This window comes from Calypte anna, chromosome 2 (genome assembly GCF_003957555.1).
Source record: "Calypte anna isolate BGI_N300 chromosome 2, bCalAnn1_v1.p, whole genome shotgun sequence".
In the NCBI taxonomy this organism is placed as follows: domain Eukaryota; kingdom Metazoa; phylum Chordata; class Aves; order Apodiformes; family Trochilidae; genus Calypte; species Calypte anna.
In genome coordinates this window covers 48,023,210-48,047,568 of record NC_044245.1, presented here as the reverse complement: position 1 = coordinate 48,047,568, position 24,359 = coordinate 48,023,210, and the positions used below count along the sequence as shown (strand labels likewise).

Here is a 24,359-nt window from a genome sequence, read left to right as displayed (position 1 = left end):
CTATTTATCGTATTTGAGAGATCCAAACCTTTTCTTCCCCCACATAAAAGACACTTTTTGCAGTTGTGTGCATGGGCACTCAAAGCTTGAGCCCTTAACCAAATAACTTGGGATACTCAGGACCCTTCTGTGACCCAGTTACTCCTAAACTGCCTACTATGCTATGGCTTAATTCGGTGTGTGCTGCACATGCAGTCATTCAGAAAAGCAAACTCCATAGGACATGTTATTGGCATGAGATATGCCAGAAGCAGCATAGTTCTCCATGTTAATAACATGAGAAACACTCAGTTTGAGCATCCAGATAGAAAGGATGCTCTGTTTATGCCAGTGATATAAAAAAAAAAAATTAAAAAAAAAAAGCAAAAAACTTCAAACCCCTCAAGCCCCCCTCCCTCAAAGAAAAATTCTTTTTGCAGGTGTATTTCAATTTAAATCAGTGGAATTAAGGTGAGAAAATTGCAATCCCTAGGGTGATATTCACGACAATGTGAAAAGTGGAGAAGTTGTGATGACACAGCACGCTCTTGTTTATGAGTGCCATTATTCACACACCTCACTGACTGGTCTTCCTATAAGAAAGGCTTTGGAAGAAATTCAGCAGTAACAACCCTCTAATCCCATAGACCAGTAAGAAAATAAGACAATTTTGGAGGTTGATGTGACAGGTTCGTGGCTCACCTGCTGAGTTCTATGGAGTCACTTCTAGCATAACCCTACTAAAACCAAGTTGCACACTCCTGACCCTCTATAGCTTATCTGATAAGAACTTAGCAGAAGGCACTAGCGATGTTTGGAAAAGCTTGGGATGTCTTCCAAAACAGAGACATCAACTGTCATGCTCCAGCTGTGAGACTAGGATTTTGGTATAACCTCCTCCAGAAGAAATGAATAGTCCAAGCACAGCCTCAACTCCAATTTCAGAAAAAAGTAGAATCCTTGGAAAAAAGTTAGGAGTACCCTCCTCATGAGTGCTTACAGACCTGCATGTCCCAGGTGAAAGCTTCTGAATGCCATGCTTCTGTCCTTAGAAAATTACCAACAAAACCTGGGACCAGCCTGGGTGGGGTGGTCACACTGTGCATAAAATCAAGGGAGATGTCTAATGGCATTGCTTTCTCTGCCACATGGTAAATTAGTGCAGGCATCCCAGTGTGATACATTAAACAAACTATGCTCGGAATTAGTTGGCAGCAGCAGTGACATGAGATATTAAGCAAAGTTTAATTGTCGCCTTGTCAAAAGGGCATGAACTGAAGTTATTTTTACACCTCTTGTGCTCCACATTTATTTGATTCTCTAACTACAGCATGCCATTAATGCAGCCACAAAGGGCTTTCTGAAAACCATCAGAATCCTGCTGAAGGATGTCTACAACAATACATAAATTGACTTCTATTTTTAGGTAAAATTAGAGCTTATCTAAAGTAAACATTAATTCCTGGTTCCTTATACTCAGCATCCCTCCAGAAATGCACACTCTTGATTCTCAACCTAAAAATAAGCCAGTGACTTCATGTATTTGCCTCTTTATGCTCAGTCTCTACACACTATATAAAACAAGCAGCAGATCTATGCTGTCTAGCAACACACTGAAAGCCACCTTCTGCCTGTTTAAAAATTTATTTCCAAGGAGACACTGATGCACAAGCCCCACAAAGGGTCAGCAAAGACAAAAGAAATACAATGCTTACTGAAAAGTGATTGCACACATAATTGCACACAACCAGCACATGAAAGGGGAGCTGAAGAGACTGGCTGTGCACATGCTGGCTGTCACCCAGCAGCTCTCTGGCCTGCAGTGCTCTTGCCCAGAGGAAGCCATCAGCTCTGCCAAACCTTCTGGCTTGCCCTGCTAGTTCATCGAGGTGCCCACATGCACCCACCCATCCAGAAGGTATGAAGTCAAGCCTAGCTCTCCAAGAAGAGAGGCTGGGTCTAATCACTAAGCTTTTTTTTTTTTTTTTTTTTTTTTTAAATAAAGGTTTCATACCACTACAGCTAACTAAGGCAGTTTATCTGCCTATGCTTGAAAACCTAAACATAGCAGGTCCTACACATGACTGTGTGCAGCACACTACAGAGCAGCCACGTCTCCTTGTAAGACCTTATTCATCCTGGCCACTGCCACTGGGGCATTCTTCCCTCTCCCTCTATTAATGCATTAGGCAAGTCACATTAAATATAACATTAATAAACCCTACAGATATAGGTCAGACAAGCCCATAGGTAAAGGTTAGGTAAAGCCCAAAGGTAAAGGTCCCTCGATTCCCAGGGACTGGCATGGCAGTTTTAAATTTATTCACTGGTGGAACAAGGAGAGCACAACTTCCAGCACAACTTCCATAGAGTTTTTATGGGCATGGGGATATCCTCATATTGAGGTAAAGTACAGGCAGACTGGATCTCTCCAGCTCCCCCTGTGTTTATAGCAATATCTCAATTGGTCCATCCCACAAATGAGGTCCCACCACAGCACAACCTGCAAAAAATACACAGAAAGTGTGCTTCATCTCAAAGAGTTTAATACCTGAGAATCATCATGTTCTGAATATGCTACCTGAAGCTCAAGGAAAAAAAAAACCCAACACATTTAACTAAGCTAGACAAGGACTTTTGTGGTTGTATCAGATTTTAATTCAGTGAGTAACAGCACTGGAATCTTTGGGCTGAAGTGTGCTGTGCTTTAAATAATGTGCAGATAACACTTGTCATGGCTGCAGAGCTTCAAGGTGAGGACAGTTTCTATGTGGAAATACTTTTCAGGGAAGTCAAAGCTAGAATTCAGTCCAGGAGAGCAAAGCATTTGCTCTCTGAAGATAGCTCAGCCTACTTGCTATTTTCATTACCATAAAGGAAGAAATTACTCTTTCACCTCATCTTTTTTTTTTTTCCACTTGTTTAATCACCAGTCTAAAAGGGCTATGGAATTCTGATTCTAGCCTAAGCTTTGAGGAGGAGAGATAATCTCCATTATTTTTAAGGCACACTGCTTTGTATATTAGAAGCCCAAGACATCAATCACAACATACACCATTAACAATTGTTGGATTGATTCTGCCTTCTTTGGTATGAATTGCAATTTAGTTATTTCAAGTTTATAAAACATCTCCAGAGGACTTTCTGTAGTGTAACAAGGCAACCAGGTGCCCCTAATTGCCAGGGAGTGGGCATGAGCTTGCTGAGCCTGTGTCTCAGGCCTCACCTTTTATTGGCCCCCTGGTCCTGCTCATGCCCAGTGGGGGCCCACCCTAATTAGGCACAGGTGGGCTTAACACAAGCTCATGCTCACTACCTGGCAATTAGTGGCACTTGGTTGCCTTGTTACACTACAGCTTTCCACTCCTAAGCATAGGGAAATACTGCACATTTTGTTAAGGGATAAAGCAGCGTTTATTATCTTCAGTCCCACAGTTCATTTCCAGAATAATTAGTTTCATCATCAAGGATGATAACTTGATGGAACCATAAAGACATATATATGTGTAAGTGAACCAGAATATCCAGTACATTAATGCAGGATTAATTAAGGCAGTTCCATCAATTATCATATGTTTGGGAACAAAATCTCATGGCAGTAGGGAAGTCTCCTTCTAGACAGCTTGTGCCTGCACCCTCCACAAGAGCTGATCAGCTACAAGAACAGCTGCTGTGTTGGTCAGAGACGTGGTAAACATGGTAAATGCAAAACTTCTACACAAACCCAGAAATATATTTAGTATTTCTCATCTGCTATGATTAATCTTAACCTCTGATAACTTTCCTCCATACCTACTTCTCTTTTCCTCATTCAGATAGTTCTTCCCTTTTGTCATTTCAGCTGTTTCTCCACAGCTTGTGGCTGGACTGGGACAGACTGGCAAGACTAAGCAGAAGCAGCTTCAGCCAAGGAACCACAGGGCATGTTGTCATGTTGGCTGCATACAGAGATACCTTTTATAAATTTGTACACACTTTTTTTTTTTAATGTTTTGATCAATTTGCAAAGGACATACTAGTGCCTCATCCAAGTTAGAAAGCTTCTAAGTGCTTCCTTTACTCCAGTAAAACTGCAAGATGCATAAAGCTGCTAATGCAATGGCCATTTTTCCTGCAGACGTCAGCACAGTAACAGGGAGGAATATCACAGATCTAGATAAGAAGGCCAAATGATTTCATGGACCACTGGTTTCCAAAATATAAGCAGAAGCAAAGATTACACCACACACTCAGCTGTTCATCCTTTTTCCTTTCAGTGAAGTTAAATGCTTACAGAAATGCTGAAGATTCAAGCTGTCCAGCCCCAAAGAGAATCTGGCACAGCTCAGCAGGCAAGGGCAGATGTGCTCACAAGCTTCAGCATTAGCTCTCCAGCCCCTGAACCTGGTCAGCCCCCAGGGACATGCAGGCCTTGCTCTCTGTTTGGAAAAGCCACCTGCCAAATTGAAGTGGCTTTGGTTATGGCAACATGACTAATTAATTGAACCCCTTGGGTTCATTTGCCCAGTGGCCACCAGGTGATGACACTCCCTGCACTGCTTTAGGAACCGCAATCAAGAGGAGCAAGTTATGTGTCATGGCAGATGTCTGCACCACACTTAGCTCCATCATCCACAGCTGTACCATGATGTGCTAGCACAGCTATAAGATAACAGGTAATTGTAATTACCATGGGCTTAATTACTACTTCCCAGAAATGTCACCTAGTACTAAGTGGCAACTGTAGGAAATAATAGCTGTCACTGATCTACCATGAAACAAATCTCTAGAGATGTACTTACTTGGAATCAACATGCCTTTAAAATTACTCTAATACATACAGGAAACAAACTCAATGTTAGCAGAGGAAGAGTGGAATTAATGTACATGAGAGCCTGCAAGAGAAGAGAAAAGAAAATGGAAGTTGGAAACTCCTCTATCATAAAGCCAATGTAGAATAATATGCAACTTACTGCTTACTTCTGTTCTAGCATCTCTAATTTGCAGCTTTATGAATTTACATATCCAAAAAGAGTTTGAAAATCCCACACTAGCAATTTTTTTGAGGACTAAGGTCTGGGAACAGCGACAAGGACTCATATATAGCAGGGTCTGGGTATTCCATATGTAGAGGAGAGGATGACACTTTCTGCTCATCTTGATTTCCATCATAATTCAGGAAGACCATGGTGAAAGAGCTGTCTCATTTTGAAAAAGCCAATGAAAAGTAAGTTTTTCAATTTAACAAAAACCATAGTGGAAAAAAAAAATTTCTGTAGCACATATGGATGGACAACAAGATTGCACACATGAAGTATGAATCACAAAATTAAACCAGTCTTCTCAGTATTCATCCTAGTTTTTAGAGTCTGAAATCCTTGTTTTAGAGATGAGAGCCAGATACCACTTACTGCGTAGGAAACAAAATAAATTTTAGTATAGTTAACAGGAAGATGGACTATAAATGGTAGAACTGGAGGTTGGATGGATTTATATATAATGTTTATAAAACACCTGAAAGAGTATGTCACCATTAAACATCAGCCAAGGCACTGAAATAGTACAGGAATTTTTAAAAACTGGTATTTATCACCTAAATGAACAATGTTTAATACCACACTAGATAAACATTTTAAGGCTTTATAAATAGTACTACACAGTTTTTCTATGCACATACGTATGGGTCCATAAATTTACAAATACTATGTATTTTGCATCTAAAACTGGGAGAAAGTTCAATGCAAGATAATCCAAATACATTCTCCTGCAACAGTGTCTTTAAACAATCCAGTCTGAACAAGCTTGGGATCCTCTAACCTTTGCTAAAAAGGCAGACAGATTTTTAGTACAGTCCTTGCCTTTAACTGTATGTGTACAAACAAGGGTATTTTATAATAAAAGTGTATGTGGCTAGGACCATATTAGTTTATAGTCAGATTGGCACTACTAGTGGTATTTTATGACACTCCAACAACCAAAAAAAGCTACTCAAGGTGAGGCTCTTGCTTTCATGCTCTCACCCCAAGTAATTTCCTTTAGTTAAACTCTAAAGCAATGTTTTATTTATGTATTCTCTTTAAATAAATAAATCAAGAAGCAGTTAAAACTTCAGTCCGTAAACCCCTTGCACTTAGCACACTTTCCCATTATGTTGTGGAATAGCTATGTGATTGCTTACAAGTTATATATAGAAGAGGAAAAGTAGTTATTTTTTTCAAAATGTGTATTTGGAGAGTGGTTACCTGATTTTAATTTAAAAGGCAGACTCTAGGATAATTCTGTAGTCTCCTTTGTCTTCTTTCATTAGGACACTTACGGGGAAAAAGAAATAATTACTCCATCCAACAGTGTATGAATATTATGCAGACTATTTCAGTTTGTCCATTACATTTTGGTCATGCTTGATGAAGTACAGTCTATAACCAGTGTATTTCATGGCCAAGGAAAAGAACTAAAAGAGAAAATGTGAAAAATGGCCTATTTGCAAGAACAATGGGAACTGTAAGTGATCATAGTCATGCTTACTGTAAAAGTAACAGATCCCTGCATTTTATTTCCAAAAACCTAAGACAACATATACCTTAAATGGAAGCCTGAAACACAAATCTGATTGCTGTAGTGATAGTGATAGCGAAATACTACACATAACCTCAGCCAGCTACACAAGGAACACACGTTTTTCACAGCCAAATGTACCCATGTCAACCCTGGTCCAGGCTGCTGCTGCATGAGGCCCTGGGCTGGAGGATGCCATTCTGCTATGCAACTGAAGCAAAGCAAAGAGATCCTATAAATGAAACTGTTACAAATATAATAATAATAAAAAAAATCAAACCAAATTTGATTAATTTGAGAAATGGAAAGAGCTAAAACTCTGGGTCCTTAAGTATTAGAGGGAAACCATGTCCCTCTAGACCATAACTGGTAATATATTCTTCAGGGGTCTGGTGGCCACAACAGACCTTGGAGCACTGATATTGTTGCACTTTTCATTATTTCCTTAGGATACAACACTGGGTAAATTCATTCAGCTTCTTCATTTCTTCTCCTGCAGATGACAAAAAAGGTGAATCCCATTGCACTTGTAAAAATAACCAAAACAAACCCCAACTCCATCTAACATCCTACATGTCACTGTCCTTATTTTTTTAGGTCACACACTAATATTAGGCTGCTATCTGTGCTCTGGAAAGAGGGTAAGCTAGGAGAGCAGCACATGGAAAATCACTGGACATGACAAGAGAAATGGCCAAGTGCAACAGGTAACAGTACCAGGAGCTTACTATAGGGACAGTGTTGTGAAGAAGCATCCATCTCACAGTGGGCTATGGGGGCCCTATGTGAGAAAAACCTCAACTTTGCAGACAATCAGAGGCAAATATTTGGGATGCAAAGTCCTGAAATGCCAACAGTGCCACGGTAATCACAACTCTAATACCTTATGAAGCTGAGATTATCTAGATAACAGTATGAGAAACACAAAATTTGGGTATATAGACATGTTAAATTTTGGGTAGTGCCCCTGTGCAGCACAGCTGCAGCAGGACAACAAACCAAATGTCAATTTGGACTACATCACACAAGCCAAACCTGTTTCTGCAGTCAGGAGGACTCACTGTTCACCTTGGCTAAGAGGAGAGCACCCAGAGGAACAGACTGAACATCCCTGGAGCAGGATGCAAGTTCCAGGCCTGAGAGCATCAGCAACCAACCATCCCTTCCTAACAGCATTCCTGCTTATGTTCAGATGAGCTGTCTAGAGGACTGCTGCTCCTATAGACACATGGCTACAAATTACATTCACAGAGGACTAAGCTCCTTGAACTATCTTGGCAAACTAGCATACAGAGTACAGATGATTGTTATTGGTGTGTGGTAAGTTATCAAACTTGCTGGAGAACAAGTTAAATTTATCCACACTTGCATATAGCTTCAGAGGATCACAAATTACATGCCAAAATGACCAGGCAGGAATGATTTAAAAGAACAAAAGTTCCTAATTTATAACTTTGAAAAAGCAAACTTCCCTACTTGCCATATTCTCGTGCCAGTTTTCCAGCTCACCATGTGTCTGTTCCACAGGTTGCAGTCCCCTGAAAATCTGAAGGTTTCCACTGACTTTTCAGAGTTCAGTGTATTTGAACTGGAAACGTCTCAGCTAAAAATGTCTCAAACAGGAGTAAGAACAAAACTGGTGGATCCTTTCAAAAGAGAAACCATACCATAAAATTTCCGAAATTATACAGTAAATAAACTTTATTTCATCTCAACTCTTGTCAGATTAGTGCTGTCAACAGTCACAGATCAGCATATGATACAGTTATGTATTAACTATTTACAATTTACAGTAATGTACCTTTTTCTCCAGAAAATATAAGTACAAAAGCTAAGAGTAAACAAATGAGGTACTGCAATTTGGATTTATTGTAGGCATAAGCATATAGAAGTGACCTTTAGCAAACAACCATAAGATCAAATCGGGAGAGAGTAGTCATCAAGAATGCCTAGTTCATCAGGAAAATCACCCCAACCACTACCCATTCAAAATTGTATTGCACAGTCCATTCAAAAAATAAAAAAATAAATAGAAGAAACAAACCATTTATTTCAACTCTTAAAAAACACCCAGTAAAGCCTGTATAGAGATACAGTAATGGGCAATTCCTTCCTAGGATAAAATCTTTTCTCTCCTTTAAAAAAATAACCTCTAACACAAAATAGAAGACAGTGTTCAATAGAAGAGAAGAAAGACTCATCATCAGATAACCCCTGATTTGCATTTCTTGTCAAGGCAGTTTTAACTATATTCATGGTCCAAAGGTGGTGCTGAGTTTTGGTGCTTGCTGTTCCATTTGTGACCTCGAATAATAGCTTTGCTTTCTGTCCCTTCTCAAGGAACAAGAGAGACATGAACACATTCCTAAGCAGCAGTGTCATGAGACATTCTCATCGCAATTTCTTCAAGATGGTCGGAGCCATGACTAGAAGAATGAAAAGTTAAAACAAATTAAGAAATGTTATATTGTTAAGAGCACCTTGGAAACATAGCATATTAAAATAATAATGCCATTGTTGTTTATTGATAAGAATAGGAGATGGAAGAATTTCAGGCAAGTCAAATTGCCAAATTATTAAATGATTTCAGGCAAGTAATTCCATTCTGTGTCTGCAAAACAGTTGAGAAACTGTAATAGAAACAAAATAATCTGTAGTAAAAGAGTCAGGACTAGTGGAAATAGTCTACCACAGCATTGCATCTTAATCCAATGAAAAGGAAAGTTGTCCTCTCTGCATAAGACTTACCATCAAAATTGGAATTATGAAGTAATATCCATTTTGTATGGCAGTGGGACAGGTCAACCACTGCACTTCAACCCACCAAGAGCAACTGCTTCACAGGCACTGAATCAATTCTTGGCATCTATGTCAAGACTTTGGTTTATGAAGGAGGACAAAGGAAAGTTGGGCTGACCATATAACTCATCTGAAGAGATTATTAAAAATCATACACCACTAATTCAGATCATAATCTTACCAGGAAGGTTTACCTGTGTACTTCTACTCCTCTCTCAACTGGTATTGCCTCTGTGTCCCTGGTTTAGCTTGATAAGTCTGATGCAACCTGCACCTTTAGGCCTAAATGAGCTTTTGCCCTTCTGTAACACTACAATGAGTATTGCAGATTTGTAATGAAAGTAGCTCAATAAAAGATGAAAAAGGAACAATAAACTGCAACCGTATAGCTCCCCGAATAATCCTCACTAAATTCTCAGCTCTAGCAGAGCAAAAAGCTCTGAACCAGAAAGGTACTGATGTTTAAATGCAATCATATCCTCTATAGAGGATATTTCATCAACCTTTTTTAAAATATTCCATTCTCAGGTACTAATGAATTTCAAACAGTGCAGTATGTCTCCCATAAATCAGACTTATTTGCCTGTTCAAAAAAAGAGCTCAAAAAGGACATAAAGGCAAACCAAAACTGAATGCAATAACATTAAATATATAATTTATTTAATTTTTTTTTTTTCTACAATCGAGATTTCTGTAGATCAATCAAAATTTAAAAAATTTCAAGTTATGCTTACAAGTCAGAAAGACTGAGTTGGAATCAATGGCTACCATTTTCAAACTTGGCTTTGTAAAAAAAAACATGATTGAGAGTAGGGCAAAGCTTATCATAAACATACAGAACAAATATTTTCTGCTTTTTTTAACAAAAGCATGCAAGAAAATTAAAAAAATAAACAAAACAATGATTCATGTCATAATACAGGTTTAAATAAAGCAAGTAAATATTAGGTTTCACTCACCCACATGCTAACTAAGCACAGACTGATGGGATATTCAGAAGATACCACTGCGAGGTGAGGCAAACTACAAAGCCAGGAAGAAAAGAGCTTATTGGATTATTTTGTTAATAGTGCAGATAGGAACTTTGTGGACGTCTGCTGCTTATGAATGAGCTTGCTGCAGTTAGATCACAATTATTATGTAGTAAAAGAGAGATTAGTGAAGGAGATGCATTGATCTAGCACATTTTTAGTGACCTAGGAATTTGTTAAGTTTTCAGAAACAACTTACACCTACTAGGAGAATAAATAATTGCAGATGTTTAGTACTACATCCACTTCTCTTTTACAGTAGCACTGCTAATTAACAATTTACATACTGAAATTACTTGCACATGCTTTGGACTTAAAGTAACATAGAGAAACAACCAGGCTTTATGTTAAAAATGCATTTATGTTGCAGTTCAGAACGTCATTGCTTGTGAGATCTAAACACTGGACGTTTTTGAAAACCAGCATCCCTCCAATATTAAGTGTGGAGAACTTTGTTAGTAAATGCCATGTTAGTAAATGTCAATAAACAAAGTACAAAAAACCCAATCATTTTTCCTGACAGAATAATTTATGAAGACCCCTCCTAAACAGAATTACAAAAGACTTGCCTCAAACCACAATTTGTGCTTCAGTAAACAAACTTAACTTCCAAAGTGAAGAAAAAAAAAAAAAAAAAAAGACTATATCCTCCACAATATGCCCTAATAGTTAAGTTTCCATTAGATGTCTAATTTAATCTCAGTAGATTTGGAAAGGAGAAAATTAATGGGCTACAAAGGACTACTATATGAAACCCAAGAAGTCTTTGATTGGGACATAAAGTTCTTTGAATGACAATATCCTTGAAAATCAAAGCACTTGCAACCCACAAAAAACTTCACTGTATGTTCTAGCCAAAATTTAATACCTTGGACCCCTAATAACATGGGTCAAATCTTACTGAATGAACTCAAGTTGCAAGTTTTATTTAGCATCAGAAGTTGTGAATATATGTTTTAGGAAGACCAGGTTTCAGGTATCTAAAAGGTGAAAGGACAGCAAAATAAGGTTCTTCTCTCTAACTTCTCTTTTGGCCAACAGAGAACTCAAAACATTTCCTGAATTTTCACTCTAGTTTGACAAAACACATCAAAAGCAAACAAAAAGCAAGCTTTTTTTTGCCAGCTTTATAACTTGAAGGACAAGAAAAGAAAGCATTAAGCGAAAACTGTTTTTAAGATGCAAGATACTTACTGGAGCTGCAGTATTATCAGCATTTATATCATTTAAAAAGTATTTTAAGTATCTAAGATGGCAAGATACTCTCAAACTTACTAAGTGTACAGAAAAATGTTGGAAGTATTAAATACTTTCCTCAGACCAAGGCTGAAAAAATCTGTCTTCACGTATTTTTCATGAAAACTGGTATGACTCCACAGAAACTTCTGAATTTAAGAAACTTAAGAACCCTAAGAATCTCCTGTCAGGTTACCTTTTCAGAAAATTCATTTCCAGAATAGCAGTGATAACTGAATTTGCTGTGTTCTGCTGTACCCTTAGCTATCAGAAATACAGCTTAACTGATGATGAGGAAAATATGCTTGCTTTTTTTCCTTACTTTTGCTATAAACTCAAAGCAAGAATATGACATTCCATCAAAGAAGAGGGAAGGAGGGAGAAAAGAACTTTTCTTGAATGTGGACACAGGGAAAAGGGAAACCTCCAAGGTTTCTAATTCCTTATTCTTGCAACCTTATCTCTTGCATAAGCTTGGTTTACTTATGTAACTTACCAATGGTCGAGCATCTTCTCTCTCTAGTATCTTCTGAGTCTGATCTGCGGGGAACTTCAACACTGTTGTTATAACCTTGGCCATTGTCTGAAAAGAAATAGGTCATCTCTAAGTAATTTCATATACATTAAAATACCTCATAATATTTTATAAGTCATGTAAGAATACTGGATGCTACTTTTTAGTAGTACCAATGGAAAACGGTGAAGCAAGTAAGACACAACTATTTGTTTTGCATCATATGTTATATGAATTATATGAAAACCATATTCAAGTCACAAACTGCAGCTACTGTAAGACAATGTAATCTCTATGGCATGCACAAATACTTTTAAGTTCACTCTTAAGATGCATACTCTTCCAAACACTGCTCTTACCACATATTTCATCTTAAAGCAGCCTTTCTGAAAAGCCCATTTGTGACTCATGGCATCTGAGAGGGTCCTTATAGATTCAACTACACTCACATCATATAAATATTTTGTAAAGAAATGAAACACTGTGAAAGCAGATCCAAATGTCAAATGTGGAACTCCAGTTGTGTAAACATTTTTAGGGAGCACACAGTAACCCCGTATTTAAATAGCAAATCACTTAGACATCCTCAGACAGAAGACGTAAGAATATCAAAACTTTCTGCAAAACAGCCAATGATTATTTCCATTTATAAGGAGATGAAAAAGAGAAGAAAAAACTCCAAAAGGCAAAAAACAAAGTTTGGGTGGCTTACAGGAAAGGTCAAAGTAAGAGCTGCAGTGCAGCTCAAACAGAAGGTGATTGCTATAAAAGCTGGAACTGCTGCTCTTAAAGAATGTGGATGAGATAAGACTGCAGCTATGAATGTCTACTGCTTATTACCAGTCTCACGTGTGGAATGAAAAGAGAGGGTGCAGCAACACAGCAGTTACAGGACAAAAGTCACTGCAGTTAAAAGTGAGATGTAAACCCCTAATTTTGCAACAATTGTTTCAGTATATACCTTAACTAGAGATAAAAATTAAAAGAAAGCAAAATAAAGCAAGACCTGTTGAATTCTTATTGCTCAAAATGTTTAGTTTTAATATATTAATAGCTTCCATACCTAAGAAGCAATTGCCTATACAGCAGTTGCCAGATACACAATAGAATATGCCAAAATCCTCAGCACAGTTATTTAGGACTAAAAGATTAGAAGGCATTGATCTTACAATCTATTCAAACTCTTTCCAACAGAGCTATCGAGAAAGCTCTCTTCTAACAATTTTCTTTAGTACACAATAGCATGCAAATGTCAAAGAAAAAATCTACAAACACTGCCAATCCTCCATGAAAGCACAGATAACTTGTGTGCCAACTTAAATATGGTCTATCTGATATCGTCTTTCCTGAAAACATCCATTTTGTTATTTATCACTAGCAATGGCTTGAAATTCTCTCCAGTAATTTGAGGCCACTAGGGAGATCTTACAGAAGAATTATTCAATGCTACTGACAGTTGCATACTTATGAAACAAAGCTACAAGGACTGCAGGGTTAGGACAGTATGCTTAATAAAGGTTTACCTTTTTAGTGTAACAGTTTATTACTCTACTATTAAAATGTAAATTAATATCTCATTAAATGTGCAAATACAGACATATGATCCTGTGTTTGCATCTCTCTATCAGTCTATTGAAAGACCCTGAGCTTTCCCTGCATGTTAGTTCTGCTGTAAGAGACAGTACTTTGCATTCCCACTTCTTTCTATGAGTCTATTTCAGATAACTCATCTCTGAAAATAATACTTTACAATAACACTGATCAGTACCCTGTATAATTCAAAAGCTGCTGTTCAAACACAAAATCCAAGTATTAGAGAAATATCCGTTGTTTTTCTCCAATGCACAAGAGCATGTCAAGGTCCCAGACAAGTATCTGCATAAATTTACTATCTCTGACACATACATATTCCATTACATTCTTCCATGTACTTAGTCAGTATCAACACAAACGTTTAGTACAGGCATGCAACTCTTGGACTCATTTTCTGGCCTCAGAACAGACTCCAAAAAGTACAACACAAGTACAGATAGAGCACCTTGGATTTCTGCAAGACTTAAGACTTAGTGTGCAGTACAACTCAACATCACGACTGTTCTGGTGTCTCTAGAAAATAGCATTTCATTTGATCTAGTGGTTTAATGTCATGTTTTTCCAAGTTCAGATATTCTGAACAAGATGCATGCTTAGGAAAAGCTGGCAATCTCGTTTCATATACCCTGCCAAGGACAAGGAAAAAAATAAAGTTGGACTGCAGGGCATGACAGTAAAACCTGCAAAAAAGATATGTGCTGCTTACAAAGAATGTGATAGGTTACAGGTTACACGTTATGACCACAGTTCCTCTTAGATACAGAGTCACTATCAACCTTCAATATTTATCTCATGACTCCAGCACTCTAAAAAGAATGACACATTCATTAATGTTTCTACTTAATTAAGCATATTTTCCTCATACCTTTCCTCAAACCTTCCAATTCAGGAAGGATATTGAGGTCCTGGAGCAGGTCCAAAGGAGGGCAACCAGGCTGGTGAAGGGACTCGAGCACAGACCCTATGAGGTGAGGCTGAGGGAGCTGGGGCTGTTCAGCCTGGAGAAGAGGAGGCTCAGGGGAGACCTCATCACTCTCTACAACTCCCTGAAAGGAGGGTGTAGCCAGGGGGCGGTTGGTCTCTTTTCCCAGGCAACTCTCAACAAGACAAGAGGGCATGGTCTCAAGTTGTGCCAGGGGAAGTTTAGGTTGGATATTAGAAAGAATTTCTTTACGGGAGGGTGATGAGGCATTGGAATGGGCTGCCCAGGGAAGTAGTGGATTCTCCATCCCTGGAGATATTTGAAAAGAGACTGGATGTGGCACTCAGTGCCATGGTCTGGTAACTGCAGCAGTAGTGGATCAAGGGTTGGACTTGATGATCTCTGAGGTCCCTTCCAACCCAGCCAATTCTATGATTCTATGATTCCAGGATCATTTACAAGGTTGCATAAATGGCAATCCATCCTAGATGTGCACTGCCTTGAACCACTTTTGAGGTGTGGCATACATATGTGCACTACAAAAGGAGAATCTGCACAGAGAAAAGCTACCAGAATGGTCTTACAAGACAAAATTAGAAGAAAATGCTTCATCTGACTCAGGAAAACAAAAGCTGGGAGAAGGGTATGTCTGTACTCAAGGATATATCTTAATTCAGAACTTTTAACTCAAGAACTTCGGGAATAAAAAGCACATACTAACAGTGCAATAGCACGCTTAGACTGTGCATTAAAAGATTTTATCAATCGCACTGTCATTGTGGTTTTCCAGTCAATGTAGCAGGATGAAACCAGTTTTCAAGACATAGTTCAGTAAATTTCAGATCATATGATACAATCATTATGAGAGCAGACACTAAGCTCAGCATCTTCCAGCAACACATCTAATGGCAAAGAGAAAACCAGTAAATGAAATCGACTTGGAAGTACTTTCTAACGCAAAAGTGGAGATCAACCCATCTTCATATTTAAATTTTAATTTTCCATTAGTAAATGTCAATACACCTACAATCTCCATCAGATAATACAGGACTATACAATCCCAGAAATTCTTCCCTTCTTGCAATATATTTACCCTCAATTAAAAATTGCTGAGGTAATCAAATTATTATGAACATACAACAGAGAAGAACACTATCACATTCAGTTTTAAGAACCCTGCAATACTTATCTATATATAACTTCCCAATGCAAAAAATATTGTTAAAAAGGACAAAAAACCCACATAACTTTATAACCAAAGTTCTGAGGTATGACTAGTAATATTTTGAAGACTGCTAAGAAACAGCCTTAATGAGAGAAGAAGAGGTTTCACATCACGTTTTTCTGAGGATGCAAATTTGCTATGTGAATCAGCTACCTGCAATAGTCATCTGCAGCTGTCTGAAGATTTGTTTAAAGTTGAAAAATTGGTGACACTTTTTTTTAGCATTTTCTCTTATTTAAGTCCCTCACAAGTCAAAATCATAAAATCCAGTCATGTGCATATTTTTCTTTTCAGTTGTTTGCTATTAAAGAAGGAGACCCATCCAATGAGCTACAGGCTTGTGAACAGAAGGTAACTGGTGATTCTGTGTTTCTTGGATCAGGGATTTGTCTTTTTAATAAAAAAGGAATTAAAATCAAAGGAGAAAACAGGATAAAGAAAGAAGGAGGAATCCCATAAAGACAAGATGTCCTGCACAGACCAAGTATTATTCTTTACAGAGCACAATGAGAACAAAGCTAATTAACATTGAAATCTACACAAAAACTCCTTGCTTAATAGTAGTCCAAGTTGAAAGCAGGACAACAAGGAATGGAAGAACTCCAGGGAGGAGAAAAAAACAAACAGAAAAAAATCATCCACATAGCATTCATCATCCAAGAAAAATGTTTTCGTTATGACATATCTCTTTTGAACCTGGTCAACCTCTAAGCATCAGTATTGTTACAAGCAAGTAAAATTCCTATTTGCAAATTATTTCACAAGCTTGCAGCATATAACAAGAAGCCTACAGTGCAGGTTTCCACTGCTTTTAAAAGTGAACTACTTTTATCCAGAGAAGGTATACAGATTTGGTAACCCTATAAAAACATCTTTTATCAAAAATTAAAGAGCTATTTCACCATCTTCAGTGCTACTCACATATAATGGTTTAACCAAACTGCTACTTTTTATGTCCAGATGATATCAAAAGACCTCTTTTGCTAATATTATGCATGTATTATACTAATATATGTATTTCACAGTACATTAAGCTTGACTGGCAACAGGACTTTTGCTAATAAAACCATACCTACCAATAAAGGTTTTTTGTCTTCATAGGTACAATGGTAAGAAATGTGACAACCCCCCCTTTCCCCTGCCAGTCATCTTGGCATGTTGATATCAAGTTATTAAGGTATGGTTCATGCCTCTTTGGAAAAAAAAAACACACAAAAGCCTATTAAATGCTGTGTCATTAATAAAAAGCATATAATGAATCACAAACATGTCATTTCAAATCTACACAGCAAGAATATTAAGCTGTATTCTAACCTGTATTGCCTGTGACCGTAAACAGCTTTCCATACCTTTGTCTCACGACCCATCATATATTCAAAGAGAACCTTCCTCAAATATTCAAACTCAGTAGGCTCCCCAAAGAGGGAAACATCAGTATGGTGAAGGTTCCCATCTGTGTAAACAAAAATATGAGAAAATTTATAGTGCATCACACATATGAATCTAAATTTCACCAACAGCATGAAGCTGAACAAGAACAAATGCTGTATTCTGCACCTGGGACAGGGTAACAGCAGAGCAGAAGGTGTTTTTGGGGTGCTGGCTGACAGGGGACTGAACAGGAGTCAGCAGTGTGCCCTGGCAGTGAAGAGGGTAAACTGCATCCTAGGGTGAATCAAACACAAGCTAATCAGCCAGTCCAAAGAGGTGATTAGCCTGCTGTGTTTAGTGCCAGTGTGGCCTCACCTTCAGTTCTGGGTAGTATGTAGTTCTTGGCCTCATAATTCAAAAAGGATGTTAAGGTCCTTGAACACATCCCAAGGAGGAAGCCAAAGCTGGGGCAGGGGCTGCCAGGCCTGTCCTCTGAGGAGCAGCTCAGGACATGGGGTTTGTCTGGTTTGGAAAGAAGGAGGCTGAGGGGCAACCTCACAGCAATCTGCAGCTTCCTGAGGAGGGGAAGTGGAGAGGGAGGTGCTGATCTCTTCTCCCTGGGACCCAGTGCCAGGACATGTGTTGGAATGGCTCAAAGCTGCATCTCTCAGAAGTTCAGGTAACATTTCTTTACTGAGATGGTAGTCAAGCCTGGAACAGGCTTTCTGGAGAAGTCATCAAGGATGCACAACACAAAGGTTGCAACTAGAAACGGGATTTTCTCTTTCTCTGACTCTGTCTCAGAGCTGATGCTCACAACATTAACACAAAGCACATGTGCAGCCAGCAGCAGGCTGGTGCATGCCTCACCTTTAGCTGGAAAGAACATCCCTTGCTGTCTGGCAAAGGCAGCCACAGAGCTGCAGAAAGTAGCAGCAGGAACACAGGCCAAGCAGTCCCTCTCTGCTGAAGAGCGAGAAGGTGAAGAAGGAGGATGAGGACCAACCACACACAAGAGGAATAAAAAGAGGTGTGTGGTAGCACGGGGTATTTCCCAAGTGTGACACGTAGCAACAACAAACACACTTTTTGTATTCCCAGACTTGCTCCTTGTCCAGTGATCCATGAGAAGCTCTCGTGCCCACCCAGCGCTTGTCCTGCACGCAGGGAGAGCTGGAAAGTGGCAGCTCCGGGTGGTGCAGCCAGGCTGGAGCCCTTCCAAGCACAGCCTGGTTTGCACCAGCAAGAAACCCTCGGGAAACGGAGCCAAGGGAAGAGCAGAGCTGCTCCCGCCCCAAATGGGGAAGAGAGCCCGAGAGAGCCGGGGCACGAGTGGTGCCCTGGGGGTGCCAGAGCAGCAGGCGGGAACCCAGCCCAAATGGGCTAGAGGAGGCCTGACAAGGGGTCATGCTCAGTGCTATAGAGGAAGGCAGAAAACCCCCAGGGCCCAGGGCCAATCTGCCCCGGGGGAAAATTCCTTCCTGACCCCAGCAAAGCTGGTGACCAGCTGCTCCCTGAACATGTGAGCAAGACTGCCACAAGGGCTGGTCACTCCTCCCTGGAGATGCCCAAGCCATAATCTCTCTCAACTTGGAGCAATCTCAGGGGCTTCCCAGAGTGTCCATGTGTTCCTACCCTGATCAACTCTGGGGACAAGAATCCTGCCTGTGCCTGATGGGACACCAGTGGGTGATCCAAAGCAATGGGACCCCTGGCAACATCTCTGCATCCCCTTTCTTACGGCTGCTGCCTCTGCCTCCATGGGAGATGGTGACCTCTACATTGCTCCTCAAGAAGGCATTCCTTTGGTCTAGCCATGGCTATCCTGATGAAAAGGAATTTCACCCATCAGATGAGCCTTGCAGCAGAGAAACTCCATCAGCCTTGTGCAGCCTTTGGTCTTCCTCCCTCAGCCCCCTCCAAGTAATTCCATTGGCTTCTCAAGGTCTTCCGCTTGGGTGTCTTCAGGCTGCCCCCAGGCCAGCTCTGGTTTTGGAATCCTTTTATACTGGCCAGGGGCACAGCCACTGGGCATCCCTGTAAATTCATCTGTACATTCAGACTGCGTAAATAAGGGCATTTGTACCACAGACATTCATTTGGTTTTACTGATGCCACAGGGGAAAGACCCTGTGTGATCTTTGCCAAGATGCAGAGAGCATGCAGGATTTCTTCACCATTTCTAACCAACACACCAAGGAACATTTCCTGTACCCTCTTTATGGTGAGGTCTTCTTCTTGGAAAGGAGACCTGAATTGCTCTGTGTCATTTACCACATTTTTCCTTGGTGTACACCTTTTTCTTTGATTTTCTTCATCCTTGATACCTTTCTTGAAAGTGCTGGCAGCCTTCTCAGCCTCTCTTGCTCCTTCTTCCGTAGGCTCCCCATGCCCCCCCCCATCAGTTGCTTTGTCTCTGTCTTCCTTCATCCCAGTCAAAATTTGTCCATCTTGAGCCCGAGGAATGAGAAATGTCGTCCCTGGTGGTACATGGAAGTTCTCTTCATGGTTTTGCAACATGCTGGCCTTTCCTGTGGAGTTACCTTGCCTGACACACACAGGTGCATTTGCCTGTATCCTGATAGTGGCTCACAGTCACCCTGTGACCTACTCATGTCTCCAATGTTTCCAGCCTGGAGCAGGAACTCCTGGGGCTCCATCTGACATTGTAGGGTCCTCTGCTGCTGATCTCTGCTCTTCTGTTTCTTCTCCTCCTTTGTAGCCAACTTCAGTTACGTAACATTTCTGTTCCTTTCCCAAGGGCAACGAATCTTCCTGCTGCTGCAGTGCTCAGTGCCACTGAAATGGCCGTGAGGTGGTAACAAGTCTGAAAGCAGCAGCGATAGCTGCAGAACCACTCAGGGCAGAGTGAAGAGATGTGCTCATACTCCTCCTGTGCAGTAGCAGGGTGGTGATGGCCTATGCTCTGAGTTGAGCTTGAAAACAAACTGGTAGCCAGTGCATTTTAAGACCATGCTCTGCTTTCTGCTAAACGCCACACAAGGCAAATACATGATGACACAGCACATCATGAAGCAATTAGCTAGAGCTAAACCAATTACCTTCCCATACTGTGGGGAGTATGGACCTATAGCCTTGTCCCAGACTAGGCACTGGCTCTGTCACACTGTGGAAATGAGGCACGTACCTAAGGATGAGGTTGAGAGCTATGGACCCTTTACACTTGCAAAAACCAATTGTGAAATGTGGTTTTTGCAAAGCTTCTGTGTTCATCCAGTTTAGCTGGGTTTCCACAGGATGACAAAACCTCACATCTCTGACACTAATGTTCATAAAGAACTCCAGGCATAACAGTGTAGCTATTCTGTTCCATTCCCTGCACTTAAATGACTCCAGTAATGATGGGTCCATTATTTCCCTGAAATTCCAGGGGGATTTCAGCTCCATAAACATGTTCAAGGACACATATCACAAAGGTTACATGTAGAAAAAGGATTTTATTTTATTTATTACTATGTAAGAGTAATAGATCTTGCAAAAGTACTCTAAATCACAAGAGTAAATGCCCAGACATGTAACACAAGAAAGCTCCATACAATCCAGCACTTGTACTCTTAAGAAATTGAAGAGTCATAAAAATGTATATCTAATTAGTGAAGACAAGTGGATAATTCCTCCCTATCCACTTCACAGTGCTACTGCCTGTATCCCTCACCCTGGGAATATAGAAAGCTTGAGAACTCTGATATTGAGCTCTTTTAATGGTATGGCATAAACCAGTCACCAAACAAAATGCTGCGTGTTATGCTCAGCTAAAATCACACACCAGCTCTATTATAAAAGAGAAAATAAGGATCAGATGTCATAAAAATAAAGTGTTTTAAAAAGACTGACATTTTAATAAATTGACTAAACCTAAGCATTTCTTTCAAACAAAAGAACAACTTATATGTGATGAAAACTGAGTACTTACCTCTATATGGTGTTGCAACTGATGTGACATACATATTCTTCTCATAACTTCTCAGCCGGTCCTCCAGTACATGAATCTAAAGAAAGAACACTCAAAATGATAAATGATGTTCACAAGCAGATAAAATCAGCATAATGAAAACAGTTTTGAGATTAACAGTCTCTCCTTTTATGAAAGCAAAATGTATTTGTTTTTTAAGGAAGGGAATAATGTAAAATTTTGTTGATAAATCCCATCCCTAAACTATGTATTGAAATGGGTGTATGTGTGTATATACACATAAGAATAGCTATAGTAAATCTTATGTATATCTATGTATTTATACAAATATGTATGTGTCTATTTTATACACAGAAGTATAAACATAATAACTGTATTCAACATCAAAAAGGTTTAGTTTAGAAAAAGAAAAGATCCATAACCCCATGAAGTGCACTGTTCCATTTTTCACTGTGAATATATTTTGCTAACCTGCATCACAAGCATGTGGTATTTTCATTCTCAAAAGACAGAGTACTTTGAAAAGTGCACAGACATTCTGAGATAAAATATGAGTCAAAACTACTTTACATGCATGTTACTTCCACAGTACCTGTGCGGAAATGTGCTACATCATCACCTGAAATGAACAAACCTTTTAACACAAAATACTAAACAAGAATACATCTCACTCGTTAAAACAGCACCTTACCTGCTCTCTGAACTCCTGCTCTTTCAGTTTAGAATCATTGACTAGTGTTGTCTTCTGTGCAAGCTGTGCCTGAAAGAGCAACCACATATGGAAATCATCAAGACACTACTGAAGACACATACCATACCTATATTTTTTAAATAAAACTTTCTCCTTTCAACACACACAAACACATAAGCAGTATCTCTGCTTTCAAACTGCTGTGAAACAGCATTATCTAGAGAGTAAAATCAATAAAGTCTAATATTTACCTGAAGTTCTGTTATTGTGACCTGGAACAAGACAAAAAAAAAATTAGATTAAAATGTATGAAAACCACTGGGTATAGCATTGGACAAGCATTAAAACAGAAATCTTAATCACCTAGTTCTAATACAATAAATACAGAGGATGATAAAAAAATGAAATGACCAAATACAACATACAGATGTAAAATAATCAGTCCCATGAATAGTGTTCAATTTATTTGTATTGACAGTATAAAAAACCTTATATTTAAATTCTCTCATTTGAGATTTTGTAAGACCATTTTCATAAATATAACTTCAAGAACCTACTGTTTCCAAGTGTTTACAAAGTGCATCTTGGAAATGAATGAAAACTGAGTAAGTATGAGGCACACGCCAGAAAACCCAGCTACTATTGAAGAGCATTCAGAATATTGTATCTTTTTCTGCTGTTCTCCTGGGTTCATCTGTAAATGTGAACATTTATATGAAAATAGCTTCAGCTTGAGATATTAATGAGCTCTACCACCTGCAAAGATAGCAATGTTTATGAAGCACAGAGACAATTCTAAACTGAAATTTCCATTTTTTTCAGTATTCCAACTCTAAGGAAAATAATGCTTTAGTAGTCACAGTTATAACTCAAAGTTAGGAAATTTCACATACATTCCATTTGATGTGAAATGTTTTGGGAGTTTTTTGTTTGTGGTTTTTTTTTAAGGTAGCCTTTTTTTTTTAAGGTTTAAGTTTTAACACAGAAGTGGTACGTATTACTTGTTTCTTTCCACACCTCCATAGGTTGATAAAAGCTGTAGGCTTACCTACACTCTGCAAACAGATTATAGGGGAAAATCATTCCTCTATGATCTCAAACCTTTAAGTGCAATTCTTGCCCCTCAAGAGAATCTTCTGACCAGACATTTAGTTGCTTATGGAAAGAGACAGTCTGAGATTCTTACATCCCAGCTCTAACGCTTGAGGATGTTTGCCAACTGTTTATCATGGTCAGACAAATACTGCTCAAATGTATATAGCTATGCTTCACTTCAAAGTGGATGTGTTGTTGTGTGTGATGTTTAGCCTAGGCTGACAACAAGCAGCTGAAGATGTTTTATAAGACAGACTTCTGTGACTTGAGAGACTCAACTTGAGATGACAAATGTATCAGCTGCCCAAAAGAAGTTGCTTCCAATCAAGGGAGCAATTAGTTTTGGAATGTTTAGGATATTTTGTTACCAGCTCTGAAGAAAAACAAAACAAAACAAAAACCCAAACACAAACCAGACAAAATAAAAAAAGAAACAGGGTGAAACAAAAGATGCCCCAGCAAAGATAAGATGACAGAATTCATTTGACTGCACATGTAGAATCCAGATGTGGATCTGTACACTGCCATTCAGAGATGTGGACACGGTCCACAGGCCCAGCCCACTTTTTCTCACTTGGTTCTGGTAATGTTGCATTTTTATGCTATTGTATCACACAACAGCAAGATTAGTTAGTTTCCCACAGACATATCAAGGATAGACAATGGACAAATTAAGACAGGAAACAAGTAAGAAGAAAAACAGCAACTCCTAATTTATAAGAAGGGAAAAAGAAAACTACCTCCTGACCACAGAACAGACTGTGACAAGAAGAGTCAGAATCCAGTCCTGAAATACTGATAAAGCAATAACTGGAAGCCCACTGACAGCACTCTAAATATCTGAGCTTTGACCTGACCAGAATATATACCAGGATCTATGTGCATCTTCAATACCATCACCTGACTATTAAATAGTTATGTTGGCTTGAGATAAAGTCACCAGTGTGAATATAATGAAATATGAAATTAACTTTGTTACGTAAGAGCTAAGTAAAAAAAACTTGTGAACAATTTGCTACATTAGAATTTAGTTGTGATTATCAAAATTGCTCAGGAAAGCCTGATGCCTCCATACCAGCAAAATCATGGATATTTAGCTGCCTCACACCAAAAAATTCCATTTCTACCCTGCAAGCACTTTGAAGCAGGCAGCTTTAAGAGTATTTAAATACATGTGCAACCATATAACCTGGTTTTCCTTCCCTGCAGATGAAATAACATTTATCCTCTAAAACAAATCTATTTACCAGCAAAGGAGTTCTCTCAACTGGTTTATACCCACCACAGATAGAGCAACTCTTCTGAGTTTCTCTCAAGTCTGCTTTGGAAACTCCAAGGAGTGGAGAACTGTGGACAAGATTCCAAAGACAAGTATAATCAGCTGCTTATTTGGTTGACTGTAAGCAGATTTAACTTTACATAGAAATGTGGTATT

At 39.1% G+C, this 24,359-nt stretch overlaps 1 protein-coding gene across 3 annotated transcripts in view; it reads right to left on the bottom strand.

Annotated features, from left to right (window-relative positions):
- Positions 1-8,187: 8,187 nt before the first annotated feature.
- Positions 8,188-24,359, bottom strand: part of GOLGA4 (golgin A4) — a 67,852-nt gene continuing 51,680 nt past the window's right edge. For 2 of the 3 annotated variants that reach the window (XM_030446462.1, XM_030446464.1), the window contains 7 exons: positions 22,081-22,101; positions 21,830-21,898; positions 21,139-21,214; positions 17,183-17,286; positions 12,076-12,162; positions 10,272-10,335; positions 8,188-8,939 (listed from right to left, as the gene is read on the bottom strand). In XM_030446462.1, coding sequence (XP_030302322.1) covers positions 10,306-10,335; positions 12,076-12,162; positions 17,183-17,286; positions 21,139-21,214; positions 21,830-21,898; positions 22,081-22,101 — 387 coding nt within the window. In that variant the 3' untranslated portion in view covers positions 8,188-8,939; positions 10,272-10,305. The remainder of the gene's footprint in view (positions 8,940-10,271; positions 10,336-12,075; positions 12,163-17,182; positions 17,287-21,138; positions 21,215-21,829; positions 21,899-22,080; positions 22,102-24,359) is intronic. The other variant, XM_030446463.1, reaches the window with a different exon arrangement.